This window comes from Sminthopsis crassicaudata, chromosome 2, assembly GCF_048593235.1.
Source record: "Sminthopsis crassicaudata isolate SCR6 chromosome 2, ASM4859323v1, whole genome shotgun sequence".
Taxonomy (NCBI): Eukaryota; Metazoa; Chordata; class Mammalia; order Dasyuromorphia; family Dasyuridae; genus Sminthopsis; species Sminthopsis crassicaudata.
In genome coordinates this window covers 682,889,815-682,914,892 of record NC_133618.1, presented here as the reverse complement: position 1 = coordinate 682,914,892, position 25,078 = coordinate 682,889,815, and the positions used below count along the sequence as shown (strand labels likewise).

At 53.3% G+C, this 25,078-nt stretch overlaps 1 protein-coding gene across 4 annotated transcripts in view; it reads right to left on the bottom strand.

Annotated features, from left to right (window-relative positions):
• ADGRA1 (adhesion G protein-coupled receptor A1) overlaps positions 1 to 25,078 on the bottom strand; it is a 223,240-nt gene that overhangs the window by 32,267 nt on the left and 165,895 nt on the right. For 3 of the 4 annotated variants that reach the window (XM_074297219.1, XM_074297221.1, XM_074297220.1), the window contains 3 exons: positions 17,953 to 18,080; positions 17,394 to 17,517; positions 6,570 to 6,715 (listed from right to left, as the gene is read on the bottom strand). In XM_074297219.1, coding sequence (XP_074153320.1) covers positions 6,570 to 6,715; positions 17,394 to 17,517; positions 17,953 to 18,080 — 398 coding nt within the window. Of the gene's footprint in view, positions 1 to 6,569; positions 6,716 to 17,393; positions 17,518 to 17,952; positions 18,081 to 18,297; positions 18,375 to 25,078 lie in introns of those variants that run through there. The other variant, XM_074297222.1, reaches the window with a different exon arrangement.

Sequence of the window (25,078 nt, the reverse complement as noted above, 5' to 3'; positions counted from 1 at the left end):
CTTTTGTCCCTTATGTTCCAGAGGTGCTCTCTGACTTGTCATGGAACAAACCTAGCTGGCCGCCATGGGGCTGTCCCCGTCTTCCTGACGAGCAGGGAGGGAGGGGGGACACGAAGGGCTTCCTGACAGAATGACCGACACCAGTTTGCCAGAGAGACTTGTCTCAGGACAGAACAAACTGAACCGTGAACCCCCTCCTGAGAATTCCTTATCTGGTCTCTTCTGACCCTAGAGTCCCAACCAAGCCTGCAGAAGATGGAACCTGGCTCACAAAAAGGAACCGGGATCCGAGGTGACTCAGACTGCAGTGGGAGCACAGGAGGTGGGAGCACAGGAGGTGGGAGTACAGGAGGTGGGGAATGCCTGGTCTAGAGCCGCCTACCCTCCTCCCCCTGCCCCCACTCACAGGCTCAAGGGACCCCAAGGGCCATTCTGTCACTCTGGTTTCTGTCCCACTCGGGTCTGCTCCAGAGAACCCCCATGTATAGCTCCAGAAGCCTCCCAAGAAACCTGCTCCCAGAGAAGAGGATTTACAGAAAAGAAACCTCCTCCCAGAGAAGGATTATAATTGAGAGACAACAGAACATTACATTTTGGAGCAAGACCTTGGAAAATGGAGGCAGAGAACCTGGGCTCAGATCTCTTCTTGGCTTGGGGAAAGCCCTTCCCTCTGAGCCTCAGTTTCCCTGTCTGTACAATTTCAGAATCAGAGGATTCTTTCCTTCTCTAAAATCTATGCTTTTGTGAGGCGTTTAGCAGCTCTAGACAAATCACATGCCTTGTCTGGACATCGGTTTCCTTACAGGAACAGTGAAGGGCTGACTCAGTTGTCCCTAAGATTACTTCCAGCTTATTAAAAAAAAAATCTCAGAACATGAATAACGATTCCTCCGAGGAAAGAGACAACCCCCAGGTCCAGGCAGGCAGTCCAGGGAGGACCTCTTCCTCCCTTGGGGTATGGCTGTTCTGACACTGCTCCTTCCCCCTCTCCAAATCTCCAGACCAGTGGGAGCCCCTGGATAGGGAGCCCCTGCCTGTGAGGAAGCCTCCCCCTGCAGGCCACACTGCAAGAACGCTGGGCGTAGGAGGCCCTTGTCAGCGGGGACAGTTACGGAGGAGAGGGAGGGGGCAAGGAGCCCCGCAGAAAGCGCCAGGATTAGCTTCGTCCCTTGTGGGATCACGGCCAGTCCAGCAGCGCCACCGCTTTGTCCCGGGGGCAGTAACGTCTGGTCTCACTGTAAGCTCTGGGAAGGGGACTCATTCACAACCTGGGCTTTCTGAGTGATTCACAGAAGGAAAGAAAGGCAAGGGGGGGGTGTGCTCCGAGCCCGGGCTGCCGATGCTTCAGTTTGCTGGCCAGGGAGCTCCCTCCTGGGGCTCTCCTGTACCTCAGGCTGTTAGGGCCAATTGTCTCATGCATTAGAATGAGTGGCGGCCCGTTAGGACCATGGAGAGCAACCAGGGGACTGCATGGTACAGAGGGAGGAAAGGGGAAGATCCCTGAGGAGCGGAGGCTGGTGGAGGGCCGCTCTCTAGGCGCTTCTGTTTAGCCCCGAAGGGCGGCACTAAAGGCAGTGGAGGGAACGTACACAAAGGGTCATTTGCGCTCAAAAAAACCGGGCCTGGAACAGGGGACAGGGCCCTGGCCTTGGTGCTGGGAACTCCCCGCTTCAAATTCTCATTCTCTCTGTGCTCCAAGTTAGTGAATGTGCCTCAGCTTCCCCATTTGTGAAATGGGATTATGGCCACATTTACCTCTGGGGGGGGTTATGAAGGTTAGAATGAGCTTACACAAATAAGGTCCTTCTCAAAAAACAAAACAAAACAAAACATCAGCTGTTATTGTCATGAGGGAAAACGTCCTGAGGGTCCTCGGTCAGAGGCAGGACACCCATTTATCAGGTAGATGTCAAGAGGATTACTGCTCAGAGTGCCTGACCCCCAAGTTCTGGCTGTCAGTGGTTATGGGGGGGTAGGGTGGATCTGAGGGTACAGGGAGGCAAGGGTTGGGGCGTGCTCCTGGATCCTGGTCACTGGGGATGCATGACGGGCTTGGGCTACTCTGTGCCGGGTCCACGCCCGCCCCCCGACCAGACCAAAAGGAGGTCCGAACACCAGAGTCCTGACGGTTCTCCCGGGGCCATTTTATCTCTTCCACTCCACTGAGGAACTGGCTTAAAGTCCGAGCTAAAATGTGGGGCTCAGCATTGAGATTTCCAATGGCGGCTCGTGACGGAATCTTGTCTCAGTAACAAATGGCCCCAGACTCCACCCAACCTCCCAGATGATCTTTCAAGGTCAACGAGTCCCATGGGACTCATTCCCAGAAGACAGAGGCTGCCAAGGTTGTGGGCTTAGCGCTCAGTGCCCTGCCCTCCCTAGTCAACAATCGGGCCTCTCTGGCTCCCACTTTCAGGGTCCCTCATGATGGTGAAGGAGAAGGAAGGAGCCCATGACTGTCTGTTTGCTCTAAGAAAGTTTCTCCTTTCTCTCACGTCCTCTCCAGAGCACAGAACATCTCCTCTGCCTGAGCGATCCGCCGAGCCGGGCTTGCTGGGGGAGCTGCCTCAGAAGCTGATGACTGCTTAGGCTCTCGGATGGTGGGATGATGGTTCATCATTATCCTGCGATGCTAGTGACGGCCCCTCGGAAGCCGCCAAAATACTGTGACACAGGCTTGTCAAAACGGAGCAGGCTCACGTGTGGGGAGCTCTTAGGAGCGGGGGGCGGGGAAGGGAAAAGAGAAAAAGAGATGAGGGGAAAGAAGGTGGAGAAAAGAGAGAAATACAGAGACACGCAGAGACAGAAACAGACACACACACAGATAGAGATAGAGACAAAGAAAGAGACAGAGAGAGGAAGACAGAAAGGGAGAGAGGGAGAGGGAGAAGGAGAGGGAGAGGGAGAGGGAGAGGGGGAGAGGGACAGAGAGACAGAGAGACAGAGAGACAAAGAAAGAGACAGAGAGAGGAAGACAGAAAGGGAGAGAGAGAGAGAGAGACAGAGAGAGAGACAGAGACAGAGACAGAGACAGAGACAGAGACAGAGAGAGAGACAAAGAAAGAGACAGAGAGACAGAGACAGAGACAGAGAGAGAGACAAAGAAAGAGACAGAGAGACAGAGAGAGAGAGAGAGAGAGACAAAGAAAGAGACAGAGAGACAGAGAGACAGAGAGACAAAGAAAGAGACAGAGAGAGAGACAAAGAAAGAGACAGAGAGAGAAATACAGAAAGGGAGAGAGAGAGAGAGACAGACAGAGACAGAGACAGAGAGAGAGACAGAGAGAGACAGAGACAGAGACAGAGACAGAGAGAGACAGAGAGACAGAGAGAGAGACAGAGAGAGAGACAGAGAGAGAGACAGAGAGAGAGACAGAGAGAGAGACAGAGAGAGAGACAGAGAGAGAGAGACGAAGAGAGAGAGACAGAGAGACACAGAGAGAGAGAGAGAGAGAGAGAGACAGAGAGACAAAGAAAGAGACAGAGAGAGAGAGACAAAGAAAGAGACAGAGAGAGAGAGACAAAGAAAGAGACAGAGAGAGGAAGACAGAAAGGGAGACAGAGACAGAGAGACAGAGAGAGACAGAGACAGAGACAGAGAGAGACAGAGACAGAGAGAGACAGAGACAGAGAGAGACAGAGACAGAGAGAGACAGAGACAGAGAGAGACAGAGACAGAGAGAGACAGAGACAGAGAGAGAGAGAGACAGAGAGAGACAGAGACAGAGAGAGAGAGAGAGACAGACAGAGACAGAGACACACACAGAGAGAGACACAAGAGAAAGACAGAAAGGGAGGGAGAGACAGACAGACAGACCAATAGGAGGAAGGACTTTCTGGGGGAGGCAGGAGCTCACTCCTGTGCGGGTGAGAAGGAGGCTGAGGGAGGGCGACAGGTATCCCAGGGGGCGCGGGGATTGTGAAGGGGAGCTCAGTCCTCAAGGAGGAGCCTCAGGCAGGCCCCGGCAGCCCAGGGCTTGGTCCGGCTCACACCAGAAGAACTGGGACCAGGACCCGAGCGCTGTCCATCACCTCCTCCCACTTCCCTCCCTAAAAATCCCTGCACCTTGGTCAGAGGGGCTCTTGGGGAGCACAGACCCCCAGTGTGGGAGGAGGGTCCGGGAAGGGTCAAATGTACATGGTGGCAGAGGTAGGTGGGGCCAGACTAAATGCCCGGCTCCAGAACTCGAGGCCACAGAGAGCCCGGGGAGAGCGCCGGGGACTGCAGGGGCCTCGGGGCCAGGGCGCGCACTGCTGCTGCAGGATGAGCTGGCTATCAGCAAGAGCTGCAGGGAGGGCCTGTTCCCAGAGGGGGTCCTCCTCCTGTCTCCCCCTCAGGTTTCTGCCTGGCCTGGGGGTGGGGACTTTCCTGGAGTTTCTGGTGAGAGGCCCGGATTGGCCCCGGACCCTTATCTCCCCCCGGACTGTGAGCCCTTTGAGGGCAGCGTTACTTGCTCTGTGGGTTTGTCGGTCCTCCAGGCCGGCCCAGACACCTTCTCCTTACTAGATAAGGGACCTTCCAGCACTGGGGGAGGCCGCAGCCTGAGCAGACCGGGCGGTGACTGAGAGAAGGCCATTCCTCAGCCCGATCTGCTCCCTGGCCTTTCCCCGGGCACCCACGGCCCCAGGCAGAGTCCCCCTGCCCTCTGGAGCCCTCCGGGGGGCAGGGTGACGGGAAAGAACAGAGACCCCCCCAGGGCAGCTCCCTCCGACACCGCTGGGATGGGGACGGGGTGGAGTTCCTCACTCTCCCAGGAGCCAGACGCCACAGACCTCTGCGGCCACAGCATCCCTCCCATGGGGGGGGGGGGGTCAGGGCTGCCGGTACCCGCATCTCCCTGCTCTGTTTCCAGAAGGAGAAATCCACCCTCAAAGGCTCTGGATCACTACTGAGTAGAGAAATGCCAATTCAGACAACTCCGAGGGGCCGCCTCTCGTCCCTCAGGCTGGCGGATGACCGGAGAAGGGGGGTGACATGTGGGGGGTGGGAACACCAGGCACTGATGCCCTGGGGACCGACCCGGTCGTTCCAGAGGCCCTTGGGAGCCTGAAGGGCTAAAACCTGGCGACCCTCCGGCCCAGCAGGGCTGCTCGGGGGGCTGGTCCCAGGGAGATCACGAAGAGGGAAACGGGCCCACACGCGCCGAGGTGCTCGTGGCAGCCCCGTCCGAGTGGCCCAAACTGGGCCCCGAGTGGCCGCCCGCCAGCGGGGAAGGGCCGAGCAAGCTGCGGCGTCGGGGATGGAGCGTTGCTGCCCGAGCCTGATCTCAGAGCTGCCCGGAGACTTCCGGGATGCAGAAGTGAGTGGGATCAGGAGGTCGCCGGGCACGGCAACAAGGCGGCACTGGGCCCCCCCCCCAAGACTCGGCCCCTCTCGGTGACCCGAGACAGTCCCAGCAAACTGGGGCTGGAAACCGCATCAGCTTCCAGGGGCCGGAGCGGCCGAGGCCTTGGCCCCTCACTGTCGCTGCCCGACCCCTCCCCTCCCCACCGTTCCCAACACGCCTCATGTAGAAGCACGTTTCAATCCATTACCACGTAAACTCTCGGTCTGCTCGCTGGCTGGGGGAGAAGGAGGCGGGGGAGGGACGGAGGGGGCAGCAAAACCGGAACTTAAACTCTCACCAACCAGCGTTTAAGACCATCTTGTAAGGGGAACCCCAGACCATTCAGAATGGGAAGAAAACGAGCCTGGGCCGCGGTGTGTTCTGTACAAGGAGCACCATGGCCGCTTCTTCCCAGGGCCTTCGCACGGACCCCCCCTCCCCGCAGGCCCCTCCCAGATCGCCCCCCGACACCGGCTCACGCTGTCTCATGGGGGACAGACCTCCCGGAAACCCACCCTCTCCACTCCCCGAGAGGGCAAGACGACGGGCCAGTGGGCGGGGGGCACCAGACCTGCAAAACCTCCCAATGAAGTGGTGCAGCCGCTACCTGGAGGCCCCCCCTGCTCCTGAACCCCACTTCTCTGCCTCGTTGATCAAAGAGGGGGAAGGGTTTCTCAAGTATCCCAAGAAGAAAAAGAGAGTGGGCTGTGATTTCCAGGCAGGAAAGAGCTCCCCCCACAGAGAGAGCCCCAGGATCAGGGCAGGCCAGCTGGCACGCGGCATCCCGGCTGAAACAAGGACCAAAGGTGAGCGCCAGGTGCCAGCCCAGGTGCGAGGGCATGAATGACGGCCACAATCACAGCGGGGGCTGGTGGGCCCGACCTTTCCCGCCCGGGAGCCGGCTATCTCCAGTCAGGGTGGGTCACGGGGCCAAAAGCCGATCCCTTCCGGGGCCTCGGCCCCACCCCAAGGCCGGGTGTGAGGGCTTTGCTGGTCAGTCATACTGAGCTGGGGCTTCCGGGGAAGGGACTTCCCCTGACCAGTGGATACCCTGGTCCTCCGTGAGCTGACCCAGAAGCCCCCAGGGAGACCGGATGCCAGGAGCCCGCTCAGAGACCAGACCCTGGCGAAGCAGGAGACTTCCGGCCCGGCCCCAGAGCTGCTCCGATGTGGCCCCCAAAAGCCCCAAGCCTCTACGCGGGGGCCCCGTGCCCCAGACAGACGTTCGCAGACGGTCCCTACCTGAGCAGCGGCTGCTTGGGGTACGGCGGCTGCTCGCCCCCCGGTCCCTGGGGCGCCTTCTTCGTCACCTGCTTGTAGATGTTTCTGGCCGTGACGCCGATCCAAAGCATCGTGGACAGGGTGGAGTAATGGAGCGTGATGCCGACCTGGGGGAGGAGGGTCAAGGTTAGCACCAGCCTCCTGCCTAGGGCCGCTCTGCTGAGTGAGGGAGCCAGAGCCCACCTAGAGGAGCATCTCCGGGGACTGAGGGGCAGTGCCCGGGCAGCACGGCTGGCACAGGGTGCCCATGGCCGGGCTCCACCAGCTTGGTTTTCCAGGACCCAGGAAGGGTGCGGTTGGGAGAGTCACTGACTCAGTAGCACAGACTTTAACCTTGGTGGGGAGGTCGGGTCCTGAACATACAAACAAAGATCTAGCCAGGAGGGCCAGAAGCATCCTTAGCTCTGGCTGCTCTATTGGGCCCACGGGGGCATCTCAGAATGACCTCTGCAGACCTGTAGCTTGCCCAGAGTGTCCTGGTGTGGGGCCTGCCACCCCCCAAGTGTGCCCGGGAGCATCCCTGTGAGGGAGGAGGATTCCTGCAGGGCCCTTCGGGGTGAGAGAGGCCTGCGACCCGCAGAAGAGGGAGGGAAGAGCATTAGTCAGTGCCTACAGTTTACTGGGCGCCTGCCGGGCACTGGACACTCACAGCAGTCCTGGGGGGAGGGTTTGCTTTGGCCACATTTTATCGCTGGGGGATCTGAGGCAGACAGAAGTGAACCGAAGCGCCCAGACCTCGTCTCATCGTCTCCGAGCTGGATTTTCCCTTGGATCCCGGACCCGGACCCCAGCACTCTGGCATTGCCAGGCCCTTGTGCTTAATCCCACGGTGCCTGCACGCAGTAGGTCCAAATGTCGGGAAACCAAGGCACCTCCTGGAGGGCAGACCCAGGCCCAAGTGCACGAGCCTCTCCCCTTTGCCCCTGCTGCCCTCCTGAACCTGCTCATTGTTGGGCGCTAACTCAAGCCCAGACGACCCCTCCAAGAGGAGAGTGGAGGGCACGGCTCCCACCTTCTCCCAATGCCCCCCTTTGCAGAGGGCAGAGATTGCAGCTGTGCCTTCCTGGGCGCCCCCGGCCTTTTTCGGTGTGGTTCCCCTAGAAGACTGTAAGTTCCTTGAGAACACGGACTCCTGCTAATGTATCATCTCCCCAGAGCTCAGCGCAAGGCTCCGCAAGGAGGAACAACGGGTCCCCACATCTGGATCCTGCCCCTCATGGGACCTTCCTTTCTCCTGCCAGCCCTGGGTCCCAGAGCACATCTGTCGGTCACTTGCCTTTAGGGAAGGGGACGCAGGGCTTTGGGCTGGCTCAGGAGTACGAGCCTTTTGGACCTTTGAAGGGGAAAATGCCAAAATGTATTGGAAGAAGAAGAGCCCGGGACAAGGAGGGAGATGCAGAAGCCTCATGCCTGGGAAAATGAGGGTGTGCACACCATTGGTCCGCCCTCTGTGTGAGCACTGTGTGTGGGGAGCACCAGGAGCCTCTCAGAACCACGGACAGCTGCACTCTCTGTCCCCAATGGTCACAGATGGCCATTGTATGGGCTCTGGGTGGGTGCCATGTGGACTCTGTGGGTGTCACGTGGGCACTGTGTGCTCTATGTGAGTGTCATGTGGGTTCTATATGGGTGTCAGGTAGGTCCTGTGGGCATCACGTGGATGCCATGTGGGCACTGTGTGGGTGCTGGGGGGCTACCACATAGGCGCAGTGTGGGTGCTGCATGTGCTCTGGGGAGGGTAGCTCCGGGGTGCTGCCTTTCTTGTGGTTGGGGTGAGGTTCCCGTCATAGGGGGAAGAGGCCCCAGGGGCCTGCATGGCCGCTCAGGGCTCTGCTCTCTTCCCTTTCCTCAGGGTGACAGACAGAAGTCTGGAGGGCGTTTTAGCCGAGGTCAGTGAGTCCTGAGCTTAGAGATGGGACAAACTCAAGTCGCCCACTCTACTGGGTGCCCACCTACAATAGCCAAAGTTACTGGAGAGCTCCCGGGAGGGGCAGCACCCTGCCCACAGGGCCAGCCACTCCACGCTGGGACAGCTCTAAGGACAGAGCACCGCCTTGTGGACCCAGAACGTGGTGGGATGCAGAGAGCCTCCCATCTCACAGCAGGTAAAAGGGCTCTTGTTGTTTGTCCTTCCTTCTCCCCGGGACAGCAGGGAGGTGATGCCAGGGCATGCAAGGGAGCTGGCTTGGGGGGGGCTGTGCCCACTCCCGGCCCCGATCTCCCTCTGGGTCCAGTGGCCAGAGACAGGCCAGCATGACGCAGATGGCCCCAAGGCCTTGGCTTTGTAGACCAACCTCCCTCTCAGGGCTCAGTGTGACCCCTGAGAAAGGAGAGGTAAGAAATGAGCAGCCCCTCTTACCTAGTCAAAACATGATTGGAGGAGGGGAAGGCCCTCAGGCTTTCTAGCCAGAACGGAAACTACCGCCATCCACAGTCACTCCGAGCCAGTGACCAAGGGGGCACGGCCGGGACCGTCTATTGGTCAGTCAGTGGGACCCAGAGGGACACAGGTTGAAGTTTGTTCTTTAAGAAAGAAACCTTGGGGGCAGCACCAAGATGGCAGAAAAAAGCCAGGAAGCGCCCCAGTTTCCTTCATAAATAATGCTAACTGGATTCCAGAGGGATGGAACCCACAAAAAACCAGAGAGAACACTTCCCCAACTTAAAGTAATATAGAAAGTCTGGAGGAAAGTCTGTCCGTTTAGGCAAAAAGAGCCGGCGCTGTGCCAGGAATCCAGAGGGAGGCTCTTGGCTGTGCCAGGAATCCAGCGGGAGGCTCCGAGCCATGGCAGAGGCTTGCCATCCTGGCTCTGCAGGGCAGCGGTTAGGCTCCAGGCCCCAGTGCAGATGGCAAATTGTGTGACCCTGACTAGGCCAGGCCAACCCAGCCCAGCGGGAAATCCAGAAGCACTTCCAGTCCTGGCACAGTCCGTGAAAGGCCCCTGCCCGCCTGCAAAAGAAGCACTCTTGGGAACCCCCCGTGCCCTAGGAATGGAGCTCAGCCTTACAAGTGAGCCAGAAAAGCAACAAGGGCCCTGACCATAGAGAGCTACTATGGCGACAGAGAAGAACACAGAGAATAGATAGCAATGGCAGAATGCCTATATAGTGGTCTCAAGCTCAAAGGTTCTCTTAGAAGAGCTCAAAATCAGATTTTAATATATTATTTTTATATATAATGAATAATTATAGTATCATATATTAAAGTAAGAGAGGTTAAAGACAAATTGGGAAAGAAATGGGAGCTCTGCAGGAGAATTATGAAAAGAAAATCAACAGCTCAGAAAAGGAAGCACAAAAACTGACTGAAGAAAACAACTCCTTAAAATATAGGTTTGGCAAAATGAGAAAAAATACATTGATGAAAACAATGCCTTAAAAGTAGATTTAGCCAAATGGGAAAAAATTTCACTGAAAAAAAAATCAACTCCTTTAAAAGGAGAATTGGCCAAAGAGAAAAGGAGTTTTAAAAATTAAATAACTCAATGAAACATCAAGAATCAGGCAAACAAACAAACAAAACCCCGAAACGCTTAGGAGAAAGTATAAAATATCTAATTGGAAAAACAATTAATCTGGAAAATAGGTACAAGAGAGATAATTTAACAATTATTGGATTGCTGAAAGCCTAACCAGAGGGTCAAATGAAAGAATTTATTGATCACCTCCTGAAAAAGATTCCAAAACGAAAACCCAAGGAATGTTGTTGCTAAATTCCAGATTTATCAGGTCAAAGAGAAAATACTACAATGCTGCAAGTAGCCAGAAAGAAACAATTCAAGTATCAAGGAACAACAGTGAGGATTACCGAGGATTTAGCAGTTTCCACATATGATATTCTGGAAGGCAAAGTTTTTTTTTTTTTTTTTAAACCTCGATTTACAAGAATCAACTACCTAGAAAAACTGAGCATAATCTTTAAGCTGAAAAGATGGATGTCAATGAAATAGGTGGTTTTCAATAATTTTTGATGAAAAAACCAGAACTGAATAGAAAATCTAATCTTTAAATACAAGACTCAAGAGAAGCATAAAAAATAAACAGGAAAGAAAAAATGTTATTTCAGGGTTAAACTGTTTACTTCTCTGATGTGAAGATGATACTTGTAACTCTTGAGAATTGTATCTTTTCTGAGGTAATTGGAGGGGATATACATAGTCAAAGAGTGTGAGTATAAGTTGATTTTGATGTGATGGTATAAAAGAAAAATTAAGGGGTTGAAAAAAAAAAGGATTGTACTGGAAAAAGAGGAAAGGGGAGGTAAAATGATATGAATTACATTGCATGAAGAAACACAAAAGACATATTACAATAAAAAGAAAGAAGGGAGAGGGATGAGCATTGTTTGAGCCTTAATCTCATCAGATTTGGCTCAAACAGAATAATATGCACACTTAGTTCATTATAGAAATTTATCTTACCCTTTAGGAAAGTAGGAGGATAAAAGAGAAAGAAAAGAGGGAGGCTAATAGAAGGAAGGGCAGATTGAGGGAAGTAGGGGTCAGAAGCAAAACACTTAAAGAGGGAAAAGGTAAAAGTATAGACAATATAAATAGGAGAAAATAGGATGAAAGGAAATACAGAGTTAGCAATTATAAGTGTGTGTGTGAATGGGATAAACTCTCACATAAAACAGAAGTGGATAGCAGAGTTAATTGGAAGCCAGAATTCTACAATATGTTGTTTACAAGAAACACATTTGAAGCAGAGAAATACACACAGAGTAAAGGTAAAAGGCTGGAGCAGAATCTATTATGCTTCAACTGAAGTGAAAAAAAAAAGCAGCAGGGTTTGCAATCTTGACCTCAGACAAAGCAAAAGCAAAAATAAATCTAATTAAAAGAGATAAAAGGAAATTACATTTTACTAAAAGTTACCATAGACAACAAAGTAAAATCAGTATCAAACATATTTGCACCAAGTGGTATAGCATCCAAATTCTTAGAGAAGAAGTTGTTACATGAAGAAAAAGACAGCAAAAATATACTAATGGGGGAATCTCAAACTCCACTGCTCCAAACTAGAGAAATCTAACCACAAAATAAACAAGACATTAAAGAGGTAAATAAAATTTTAGCTAAGTTAGATATGATACATCTCTGGAGAATATAAAATAGGAATAGTTGGGAATATACCTTTTTCTCAATGGTACATGGCACCTGCATAAAAATTAATTATATAGTAGGATGCAAAACTTCACAATCAAATGCAGAAAGGCAGAAATATTAAATGCATGTTTTCAGATCATGATACAATAAAAATTATATGTAATAAAGGGCCATGGAAAATGGGCCAAAAATTAATTGAAAACTAAATAATATAATCCTAAAGAATAAGTGGAACAAATCATAGAAACAATCAAGAATTTCAACCAAGAGAATAAGAATAATTAAATTAAGGCAATAATTAGGAGCTATCACACCCAACTATATGCCAATAAATTAGACAATCTAATTGAAATGGATTAGTATTTGCAAAAATATAAATTTCCCAAATTAAGAGAAGAGGAAAAATACTTTAATAATCTGATTGTAGAAAAAGAAATTGAACAAGCTGTAAATGAACTTCCTAAGAAAAAAAAATTCCAAGGACTAGATAGATTTACAAGTGAATTCTACCAAATATTTAAAGAACAATAATTTCAATATTCAAAACAATAGAAGTCCTACCAAATTTCTTTCATGATACAAATATGGTGCTGATATTAAACCAGGAAGAGCCAAAACAAAGAAAATTATAAACCAATTTCCCTAATGAATATTGACGCAAAATTTTAAATAAGACATTAGCTGGTTACAGCAATTTGTTACCAGGGTAATACACTATGACCAAGTGGGATTTATATTAGGAATGTAGGGCTGGTTCAATATCAGGAAAATTATCAGCATAATTAACCATATGAATAATAAGACTAACAGAAACCATATTATCTCAATAGATGCCCCAAAAGCTTTTGACACTAGTGTTTTAAAAACACTAGAGAACATAGGAATAAGTGGAATTTGCTTAAAATGATAAGCAGCATCTATCTAAAAGTATTAGCAAGCATCATTTGTAATGGGGAGAAATTAGACACATTCCCAGTAAGATCAGAGGTGAAACAAGGATACCCATTGTCACCACTATTATTCGATATTGCACTAGAAATGTTAGTTTTGGCAATAAGAGAAGAAATGGAAATTGAAGGAATTAGAGAAGGTAATAAGGAAAACCAAACTATCCCTCTTTTTAGATGATATGATGGCATCTTTAGAGAATCCTACAGAATAGACTAAAAAACTACTTAAAACAATTAACAATTTTAGCAAAGTTGCAAAATATAAAATAAACCCACACAAATCATCAGCATTTCCCTATGTTACTAATGAAGCTCAGCTCCCAAGAGATAGAAAGAGAAATTCCATTTAAAATAACTGTAGACAGCATGAAATAATTGGGAGCCTATCCACCAAGACAAACCCAGGAACTATATGAACACAATTACAAAACACTTTTCACACAAATAAAGTTAGATCTAAACAACTGTAAAAATACCCATTGCTCATGGGAAGGCTGAATTAGAATAATGAAAATGACAATTGTACTTAATTTTCTTATTCAGCACAATACCAATCAAACTGGCAAAATTATTTTATAGAGCTAGAAAAAATGATTACAAAATTCATCTGAAAAGAAGAAAAGGTAAAGATATCAATGTAATTATTGGGGGAAAATTCAAAAGAAGGTGACCTAGTAGTACCAGATCCAGAGTAGCGGATCAGTGGAATAGGTTTGGTACACAAGCCACAATAATTAATGATTATAGTAATCTACTATTTGATAAACCCAGAGACTCCTGCATTTGAGATAAGAACTCACTATTGACAACTGGAAAATATGACAGAAACTGGGAATAGACCAACATCCCACACTCTATACCAGCTAAGATCAAAATGGATTCATGATTTAGACATAAAGATATACATACTATAAGAAAATTAGGAGATCAAGAATAGTTTACCTGTCAGATCTTTGCAGGAGGAATTTATGACTAAACAAGAAACAGAGATGGACGATTTTGATTACATTCAATAAAAAATATTCCACAAACAAAACTGATGCAGTTAAGTTTAAAAGGAAAACACAAGGCTGGGAAACCATTTCTACAGTCAGGGTCTCTGATAAAGGTCTCATTTATATAAAGAGAATAGACTCAAATTTATAAGAATACAAGTCATTCCCCAACTGATACATGGTCAAATGATATGACCAGACAATTTTCAGATGGTGAAATTAAGGCTATTTATAGTCACAATAAAAGTGCTCAAAATCACTATTAATTAGAGAAATGCCAATTAAAACAACTCAGAAATACCACCTCACACCTCTCAGTTTGGCTAAAATGACAGGAGAAGATAAGGACTAATCTTGGAGGAGATGATGGAAAACTGGGACACTGATACATTGCCAGTGGAGGTGTGAAATGATCCAACCCTTCTGAAGAAAATCTGGAACTCTGTCCAAAGGGCTGTAAAACTGTGCATCCCCTTTGACCTAGCAGTGTTATTACTGGGACTGTAACCCAAAGAGATCTTAAAGGAGGGAAAGGGACCTGTATGTGCAAGAATGTTTGTGGCAGCCCTCTTTGTAGTGGCCAGAAACTGGAAAATGAGTGGATGCCCATCAATTGGGGAATGGTATTTGAATGTTATGGAATATTATTGTTCTGAAAGAAACGACCAATGGGATTTCAGAAAAGCTGGAGAGACTCACAGGAACTGATGCGGAGGGAAGGGAGCAGAAGCCGGAGATCACTGTACAGAGCAACAAGATTATGGGATGCTCCGCCAGGCCAGATTTAGCTCCACTCTGGCCAATCCCGGCAGACTGGGGCTGGAAACCGCTTCTGCACATCCAAAAGGAGCCGTGAGATGCCCGCCGTCTGACTCAGGCCATTTCACCTTTTGTTGCATGTTTCCTCTTTCTCCAGGTTTTGCTTTGGTTTCTCTCTCACAACATGACTAACGTGAGATGCTCGTACACATACAACCTATGTCGGTTTGCTTGTTGTCTTGGGGACCAGGAGGGAAAAATTGGACCTCAGAATCTTACCAAGTCACTGCTGAAAACTATCTTTACTTGAAAAATAAAATACTGTTGAGTGGGGAAAAAAGAAAGAAATCTAGGGGGCAAACCCCAAGAGATCAAGGCAGGAAGAGAGGATGGAGAAAAAATAGAAGAGATGAAGGGGAAGGAAAGAAAGAGAAAGTGGCCAAGAAAGAAAGAGGAGGAAGGGGGGCAGGGAGGCTCGCTGCAGCTCCTGCCCAGAGGCTGCCCTTCCTCCTCAGCTCGACTTCAGGGAGGGAATCCAGGTGTGGATGTCCACGGGCAGTAAGTCTGGGAGGCGGGATCTGAACTCGGGTCCTCTGACCTGGGCACCTGCCCTGGCTGACAGTGCTCCATGGGCTCAGTCTCTGGAGTTGTCGGGGGCGGGGGGGATCCAAGCTGACCTAGAAGGGGATGGTCCACAAGCCGGTGGGGGGGGAGCATATGGGCCCCAGCCCAGGGGGAAGGAAAGGGAGCCAGTGACTTGGCTAAGATGGCGCAGGTCGGAGGGCTCCGAGGCAAGATTCCTCAGCCCATGGCCCCCTCCCTGAGCCTCCGAGCTGCCTGGGCAGAGAGACCTTTTCTGCCTGGCCCAGAGCTGGGGCCATGGCACAGGGTGTGGAGGTAGAGGCCTAGGGGCCGCCCCACGGGGGTTGAGCTCCCCGTCCGTGGGCCCGAGATAGCGCCCTGAGACAGGCGTTCCAGCCACAGAGCAGGAGCCAGGGGAGGCCCTCCTTCCTATGGAGACGGGGTAGGGGGGGCGGAATTAGCTGATCAGGAACCTGCACCCGGAGCCTCGGCCTGGGTGACAAGGGCCGTGGGGCTAGAGCTGGGGAGCACCGGTAGTGCAGGGCCCTCGGACACCCCACCCAAGGTCACTTAGCCAGGGGTCTCTGCCTCCTGGGCCCCCCTGGGCCTCTTGGCTGGGGGGGAGGTGTGGGCTTCCAGAAACATCCTGAGGGGGGCCAGGAGGTACCAGGATTGGCACCCAAGGGTGGGCCCCCGGCCCTCAAGTTTGGGGAGGGAAGGGACCCGCGGCAGGGTCCTCCTTCTGCAGGCAGTGGCCCCCTCATGGGGCAGCACAGAAAGCACACAGACCTCTGTGAAGGGCACCCATGGGCGAGCTGTGGCCGAGTCAGAGCTTGGGCCCCCACAAGCTAGCTTTGGGGGGCTCTGGGCAGGAGAAGGTGAACCAAGGCTGGCTCCCCTCCTGAGCGCTGATGATGACCATCTGGTGATGTTTATTGTGTCCCCTAATAGTTGTAATTAGCCCTTCTGTTGCCATAACAACTGTCTGGCCCCTTCCGTCATCTGTGTCAGCTTCCCGGGAGCCGGGGATCAGCGAGAGGTTGATGGGCCAGGGGGTGGGGGCTCTCTCCAGGGAGGAGCACTGGTGGACGCTCAGCCCAGAGCCTCTCAGAGCAGGGGGGGAGGCCCTCGGCGGGGCCGAGGGGACTTGTGGGGCCCCCCTCCGGAGCAATCCTGAGGCCGGGAAGGAGCCAGGGGATCCCGGAGACCCTGGCCAAACCACTTCTTATGGAGCGTCTTTGACCTCTGCCCTCCCTATTCCCAAAGGGTATAGCTCATCCCCACTGCCCACAAGACCCTTCCCCTTCTGCCAGTCCCGGACAGCCCAGGGAGCTCTCCTGTGGGTGCCGGGGTCTGGCTCCTCCCCCTGAGCCCTCCCCAGCCGGCCTGGCGTCAGGGGCAGAGCTCCGTCTCCCCAGGTTCCATGAGCGGCCAAGCTGGCGGCCGCCCAGCACCGACCGATAAAAAGCCAACGGCCCATTTTACCGCTTCCTGGGGCCCAGGCTGGGCCAGCCTCCCATTTGTCGGGAAAATGCGACCTTCTTTCCTGGGGAATCCCCATGTTTCTGTTTCAGAGCGTCAGGAGGGAAGGCATTTCCACCCTCCCGGGGCATGAGAGGGCTTAACGGACACCCTGGCCCATTTATAGACACAACAATTGGGCAGACAGGGGCTACTCGAACCCCCATTGTATAGATGGGGAAACCGAGGCAACCAGCAAAGCGGCTAACCCAGCTAGGAGGTGTCGGGGGTGGGATCTGAACTCAGGACTTTCTGCCTCTAGGTCTGGGGCTCTAGCCACTGAACCACATGGTCACCTCTGTGATTAAAAAGCACCAGACAGAGCCTGAGGCCGGGGCTGGTTCCTGGCAGGGCCTCTCACCAGCTCCGAGCCCGTCTCCTCACCCCGAGAGTGGCCCCTGCAGCCCAAGTTGGGGCTGGGAGGCCCGTGGGCTGGCCCAGGGCAGGGGTGGTCAATGCCCGCAGACGCCCCCATGCCCAGAGCTCCTTCTCTCCCTCTGCTTCCCTCCCCCTTACCCTCCTGCCTCTCAGCCCCCCCCCCCATTGTTCCAGTCCCTCACCCCCAACATGGTGCTGGGCCAGCTTCTCCTCTGTAGCCACTCTGGAACCTCCCCCCCCCCCCCCGGGGCTCCGGGCCCAGCCTGACTCTCCCTGGGGTTCACGCTACTCGTGGCCTTTTATGGGGGTCCTGGTGAGGGAATGAAGGCTGTCGCTCCTTGGGGCCCCACAAGTGGCTTTCTGGGGAGCCAGGGGACCCCGGGGCTGGCCGGATCTCCCCGCGGAGCCCTGGCCCCCACAGGCCCCAGGAAGGGGGCGACACAGACAGGCCCCCACCCCCCAGGGAAAAGCAGAGAGAACGCTGGTACTTACGGCCTGGCAGACAATTGGGTACTGGGTGCGATTGATGCCCCCGGCGAAGACCGCAAAGGTGAGGGCCGTGTGGAAGGAGAAATTGAGCAGCATGTGCCAGCCCTTGCGGCTGATGCGGATGGTGCTGCGGGGGAGAAAGGGCGCGGGTCAGGGCTCCCCCGGGCACCCCCCGCCCCGGGCTGCCTGCCTCAGTTTCCTTAGCTGTAAAAATGTCACACCCGCCTCCCAGGACTGTGGTGAGGATCATATAAATGTCTCTAAGCGTCACCACCACCGGCCCTTGGGCAGCATGGTGGGCACACGGTGGGTACTGGAGAAATGGGCGCCCCATCCAGCACAGAACCAGAACTCCAGCAGTGGGGCCTTCCTTCCCTCTCGCCGGGACACTGGTATCAACCAGGCCAGTGGGGGTGGGGTCATCCAAGAGCTGGGTCAAAGGGGGAAAAGGCTCTTCACTTTACAGACAGAGAAACTGAGGCAGCCAAGAGAAAGGGTTCACACAGACTCAGAACGACTCCCCCAGCCTGGCAGCCCCTCCCTGCCGCCCCCCTCCTCTTACCTATGGTGCACGATGTAGGTGAGGATGGAGGCGAAGAGGCACAGGAGCATGACGGCCGTGCACGCGTACACCACGGGGTGCAGGAACTCCCCTGGGGCCTCGGGCAGGGAAAGGACCGTCTTCAAATCCTGTGGGGGAGAGAGGCCGCCTGAGGGCCGTGCCCCGCCCCCTTCTCTCCCCTCCTCCGCCCCAAGTCCTGCCCACACAGGCCAGAGTCTGACAGGCCGAAGGGAGCAGTGGTCAGCGAGGCCTGAGGGGCGGCCCCGGGAGAAGTGAGGAGGGGGCTGCCGGGCTCAGGCCTGGGTGGGGCCCCTTGACCCCTGAGGGACGGAAGGAAGCCTCCACCTGCCTCTCCCCCGGGCCCCACGGCCTGGGTCCGACCGCGCGGCCGTGGCAGAGGCTCCCGTGATTCTCTAGGCCGGGTGATCATCCCCACGAGCATTTATGTGGCTTTGCAGCGGCTGCATTTGATTCCCCCAGCAGCCTTTGGGGCAGGTGCTGCCTGTTAGTGTCATCCCGCCTCTGTGGGGCAGGTGAGGGAAATGAAGGGGAGAGGGCTTCAGTGATTTACCCAGAGCCACACGGCTGGATTTGAACTCAGGATTTCCTGGCCCGAGGCTCAGTGCCGTGCCCACTGCACTGCCTGGCCACCCTTGGTGGGGCCGGATCCTGGGCCAGCCCTCCAGGGGCTTCAGAACTCCTCCCCCCCAGCCTGAGTGAAAGGAGCCTGCCTCCTGGGCAGGTGCCAGTCCTCCAGGCCTGTGGGGATAGAGCTGGAGCCCTGCCCCCTTCTCCCCCCGATTTCCCATCTCTCCCCGAGCTTTTCTTCTCTTCCCCCCCCCCCAGCACCTCCCTCTCCCCCATAGGCCGAAGTCCTGGGTTCCCACTTTCCTGAGAAAGCGCTGCATTGGGGGGAAGCTCCACTTCACCATCCCCACTCGTCGCCCCCTGTCCTCCAGAGAAAGCCGGTCCCCTGTAACTCCCCCTCTCCATCTTAGGCTCCCTTGTCCCTTCTGGGGGGGGACGGTCTCCTCCTCTCTCCCCATCTGATTCTCTCCCTCCTGCCTCCGCCGACCCAAGCCGCCCCTCTCCTTGCAACCATTCTGAGCGAACCCTCCGGTCATCCTCCTCCCTTTCTCCGCCCTTTCCAGGCAAACTCCCAGAGGGAAAAATCTGTCCTTGTTGCCCCCTTTCTTCCACTCTCACTTCCCCCCCGCTTCTGACCTCCTCCCTCACTCAAACCGCCCCCAAAGACCCCAGTGATAATTACGGGGCGAGTCCCTCCTTCCTCCTCCTCCCCGACTTTGGTGAGCTACGAGCGACATGTCACAAGGGGCTCAGAGAAAGGAAAGGAAGGGTCCTGGACCCAGGGCTGCCATTTCTGCCGTGGGCCAAGAGCGGTCGCTAGGGTAGGGTGGTGCCATCCCTGCCCGCTAGCCGATGGTGGCAGACAGAGGAACACACAGGAGAAGCTTGAGTTCTAGCAGCAGGGCCCGAGCCGCCCAAAGTCATGGAGCCTGGCACGGAGACAGGACAGCAGCCAGCCCGTCCCACTGGTCAGTCCCCAGCCAGGAGGAGACTCAGGGATGTCCTCTCCACACAGCTCCCGTCAGACACGCCGGCGCGACACTCGAACGGACAGTCTGTCCCAGGCTGCTCGTGACATGTGAAGGGCACGGCCCAGAGAGCCGGGACAGGGAGAGGGCTCTGGCGAAAGAGCTCCAGAGTCACATTCTCCCTCTGTTGTTTCCATGAAACTGTGAACTAAGATGGAGGCTGGAAGGGAATGATTCCAAGGTGGGAGAAACCCTGTGGTCAGCCCCAAGGCAATTCTTTCAGCGCCACAGCCCATCTCCTGATGGGGGACAAGGAGACAGCCGTGATCCCATGGAGCCCTTGGCCCCTGGGAAGATGCCAAACCGCAGCCAGTCCCACAGGAGCACGGTGAGCACGAAAGTTCTGGAGGGGTCCCAGGATTGTCCCCCTGTAGACGTAAACCCTTCAAGGACAAGCACTCGTCTTAGGCTGTTCTGAATGGCCTGGAGAGCTAGCACAGGGCAGGGCACCTAGCAATGCTGCTTCCAGGGCCTTTGGGTACAGGAACTCCCTCAGCTGCGGCAGAGCCTCCTAGGAGGATCTCAGTGGTCGTGGACTGAAGGTCCAGCATCAGCCGAGCCTCGGGGCCGAAGCCGCCCAGCTTGCCTTCGTAGCTTGGGACCCACTAGCGGCGCCTCTGAGATGCTGAGACCACCATGAGCCCCTGGAGGTGAGCGGAGGTGGGGCACAGGGCCAGCGGTCCAGCAGGCGCTGAGTAATTGGGAGAGGACAGGAGGGGATGCAAGGAGGAAAAGGTTTCCATCCTCACCCCCCTCCACGGACCCTCGGAAGCCGTGCGGAAGCGGCCGTCTCAGTGCCCTGGAAGCTGCAGCTCTGTGAGCACCTCTGGGGGTGCTGGGCAACTGGGGCTCTCCCTAGGTGAGCACCTCTGGGGGTGCTGGGCAAGCTCTGTTGGGCTTACAAGATGCTTTTCTCCTAGGAGCCTGGGGATGGTAGCGCAGGAGCATGGTGGTCATGTTTAACAACCAGCTCTCCAAGAAAAAATGCCCCCCATTTTAAGTTCAATTTGTGTGATTAACATTTTATCCATCACTTTATTAAACAATGTTTCCCCCTGATTTTCAGCGGCTGCTAACTTCCGAGCTGTAAATACTCGCCCCAGAACCTGATCCCTGGAGCCCATAGGAGCGGCCCCTCGTGTGTAACATAAATATCTGTGTCCCAAGTTTTAGGAAAAAGCAGCGGAGTCCAAAGAAGCCGGGCCGTTTTCTCCTGGCTAGGAAAGGTCCAGACCGGGATGCAAATCAGCGCTCTTCCCCCCTCGCCACTAAGCTTCCTCTCCCCCGGCCTGCGGCTTGTGACCCTGCGGAGACGCAAAGATTAGTCCATTATTCAGAATGGGCTCCTGTGAGTTGAGGGGGGTGCTGCTGGGAAGGACACGGTAGTTGGGGAGTCAGAGGTCGGGGGCCGCTCTCCAAGTCTCTCATCCTGGTACAAAGATGGACTTGAGCCACATGACATTGTGAGCTGGGAGGCTGCTGAAGGTGCGCGGCCCGGCTTTCAGAGGCTGGGAAATGGCTCGGGCTTTCAGAGGCTGGGAAATGGCTCGGGCTTTCAGAGGCTGGGAAATGGCTCGGACTTTCCATCGGGAAGGTGACTGATGAGCGGGACTCGGGCTCTCTCCCGGGAGCGGGCCACGGCTATGAAAATTGATGAAGAGGAGCCAACATGGAGCCGCAGCCCCGTCAGGGAGCCTGCCACCTTCTTGTCACAAAGCAGACTGGGGCGCTGGCTCCACGCCCCCTCCCCGTCTCCACTGTCAGCGCCGGGCCGCGCAGAACTCGGGCGGCATCGAGCTTGTGCGCGCAGACAGACAAACCCCGGGAAATACGGCTCTCAGAGGGCTGCTAATGAACCCATTTATAACTATTTACACACGACACAACTTAGCTCTGCTCTGGAGATGATTCTCCACTTGACTGGAAAGTGACATTTCCAGGAGGAGGTTGGGGACAGTGACTAGTAGACTTTAAGCACCATCATGGCCCTCTGCCTCCATGGAGGTAGATTCTCTTTCTCTCTCTTTGTCTCTCTCTGTCTCTGTCTCTCTCTGTCTCTGTCTTTTTCTCTCTCACACACAGTGTTTCTTGGTGCTGTGAAAAGAAACTGATTTGGGGAATAAACACCTGAGGAAAGACCAGGAAATTGCCAGGGGCTCCCCCCTGGCCTCCCACCACAGGCCTGCCCCCTTCGCCAGAGCCTGTTTGCAGAAAATCTCTTCAATGTGTCTTCTACCAGATGGATTTCCAATCCAACAAGAAAGGTTAAAGCCAAGAAGTGGAGCACCCTGGACAGCTCCCGCGCCCCAGCTGACACTCCGGGAAGGCAGCGACCGAACTCTCATCTGCTCACCGAGAAGCATTTTAATCAGCCATGACAGGAAGGCCCAGCTCTGGGCCAAAGGCTTTGCAAAGGGCTGCTCAGGACCTCGGGGAAAAGCTGCTGCTCCGGGGACTCTAAGGCAGCTGCCGAGTAGGGCCCGAGCAGATTCGAGGGAGGTGCCAGGGCCCGAGGAGCCACTGTAGCTGGGCTGGGGGCCCGACAAGCTTGGGACCAGGGCACTGGGGTGCAGATCCATTGGGCAAAGGTCTGGGCAAGGGCTGTCTCATTGGCCTAATGGGAACATGACCGGAGTGGGTGGGAGGGAGAGGGGGCAGGGCACAAGAGCCCCTCAAGGTGCTTGAGGACGAGTAGGCAAATCAGAGGCGGGGTTCTCCCCTCCCCTCCTTTGTGCCCTAAGATGAGACTGCAGTGATGTTACTGGCACAGCCAAACATCCATTTTACAGTTCTGCTGATTTCATTAGAGATCTGTGATAAATTTCCCCTCTCTGCTTTTTTAATGATAATTAATTCTTATTGATCTGTCAACCTCTCCTGGAAGTATTCCCTGGGGACAAGAAGAAAGAAAGAGAGGCATTATTCCTTCCCTCGTCTCCAAAATCTTTGGACTGAACCTCGCATTTAGAGACACAGGGAGGGCTTTTGCTTAGACTAAGAAGGCAATAACCCTCTGTCCTCTGCCCCGATGAGACCCCTCTAGAGAACTGGGTGCGGCCCTGGGGGCAGCATTGGATGAAGGACATTATGAGCTGGACGAGGGTTAGAAGATGGAGAACAGAGTGCAGGGAGAGTCCAAAGCCATGTCTTGGGAGATTTACTGAAGTAACTAGGAACAGCTAATACACAGAAGAGAGGACTCGCGGGGTGAGAGTGGAGAATGTAAAGGCTGTCACTAAATATTTTAAGGCCGTCTTGTGGAGGAAGGGTTCAGATATTTCTGCAGAGCTCTGAGGAAAGAACCAGGAGAATTGGGGGAGGAGAGAAATTGCTGAGGGGCCGATTGAGGCAGGATGACCGGAGTTTCCCAATGGAGCTGCCCCAGAGTGAACTGGGCTGCTCCAGCAGGGGTGGGCGTCTTCCTCGGAGGTTTCCCAGAGGAGCTGGGGACACGTTAAAGTCCAGATTTCTTTAGTGTAAGGATGTTGTGGCTCTTTCCAGTTCAAATATTCGGAGAATCCTCTGGCTGGGTTTTAGGAAGACTGCAAGATGCACAGATGCAGGGGATGACCAAGCATGGACCAGAGAAGTCCAGACCAGACAGCGGACACTCTCTTTCTGGAGGATTTCATGGATAATCAACTCTTTCGATTATCCAGAAATATGGAGAGAAGAAATCTATTTTAGAGACTCCCGGTCTGCTGCCATCGCCTTTCCGAAGCGAAACACAGACCCTCAGCTTGTTTCTGCCCCGGCCAGTTCAAATAACATTGACGAAATGCTTCCTCGGTCAACGTTATCTTGGCCAGGCAAGCTTTTCAAATGGATGTGAAGTGTAGAATGTGACAGAACTCAAATGTTGTGTTGAATAACCAGTTTGAAATAGAGAAGATTCCGAGACAACCCTTCTATTTTCCTCCATCTTCGCCTGCTCAGACTCCAGAGCCACACAGAATTTGGAACTGAAAGGGATCAGAGAGGTCACTAGAACCCATCCCTCCATTGTAGAGATGAAGAAACTGAGACTAGAGAGGGCTTGCTCAAGGTCACAGGGATGAGTCTAACAAAGATAGAACTAGATCAAGCATCCTACAGTCAAAATACCTACGACCAGGATCAAGCTTTGCCCAAGAAAGCAATTGCTTAATAGATCAGTGGCTAAGAGCTGAATCGGCTATGATTTTAGTCTATTGTTCTGCTCTCCAGAATCAGTGACAGAAAAGGAGAGGCCTCCAAGCAGCAGGAATTAGCTCCCTTTCCAAAGACACAAATAACTTCATTACAGGTAACATTTGGGAAAAGCCAACTTTATTTCCTGAGATAAGGCAGAAAAAGAAAAAGCAGCTTCCAGGAAAGAAGGGAGGGTGATGACGTGTGACAATAACAGATTTTTTCTAACATATTCAGAGATGAAAAGACCCATCCTAAGTTCAGGCTCCTAAGTCTTCCATTTTGTCCTGAGGTATAAAGAAAGATGGAAACGCTGTTGTTTATGGTAACGAGCATTTCAGTTCTCGATTAAATGTGGATACCAAGACTACCTTTTCCAAGCCAGACCTTCTCTGCCTTTGTTTCTTAACAATCCAGGGCCGAAAATAGCCTGGCTGCTCCTCTGAGGTTTCCCGACAGAAAGGGTGTCGAGCAAGTGGCCCAGACTGGCAGCAGCCGTTCGCCTTTGTGGCTGTATCATCGAGCAAACATTTGAAGAGGAGGAAGGTGAGGAAGGCAGAAAAGCAGGGAAGGGGCCAGCCAGGCTTCTAGGAAAGACCCTTTGAACCTAGCTCCTCTTGACTCTTGAGAATACTGGCAAGGCTGGCCCCACGGACGCTGGAAACTCTTTCCTGAATCACTCTTCAACAAGTGGGAAGGCCCGTGTCCAATAAGACACTAAGAAACAGGAGGGGGTGCAGCCAACCCACAGTCACTCTGATGAATGACAGACGGAGCCCACAGATGCTCCCTCTGGAGCCTCCGATGACCAACAGCATTTGTGTAGGGCAACATGTCTCACTGATAGCTGGGGAAGGCCCAAGTGCTTCCCTTTCTTCTCTGTTCCTGACTTCCCTGATGTCAAAACCATTATTGCAACTATTCTCTCCGGCATCTGGAACACCATTTTGCCATCCTGTCTCTAACGCTGCCTCCTTTCTGCCCTTCCAAGGGAGAGACGAAATGCTCTCCAGAGCTCCTCCTGGGGGAGGAACCCCAGTTAGTCAGCCTTCATCCCCAGGTCTGCTCCTGGCTTCCCAGATTTCAAAACCATGCCCAGCATTGGGACCTTATTCCCAATCCTCACCTCTTTCTTCTTGCTAATATTTTAATTAAGGTAGCTGGCGGTGCAGTGAATAGAGTACTGGATTTGGAGCTTGAACTGGGCTCAAATCCAGTCCGACACCGACACTTCCTGGCTGTATGACCCTGGACAAGTCACTCGACTACTGTCTACTTCAGTTTCTGGAGAAGGAAACAGTAAACCACTCCAGTATCTCTGCCAAGAAAACTCCAAATGG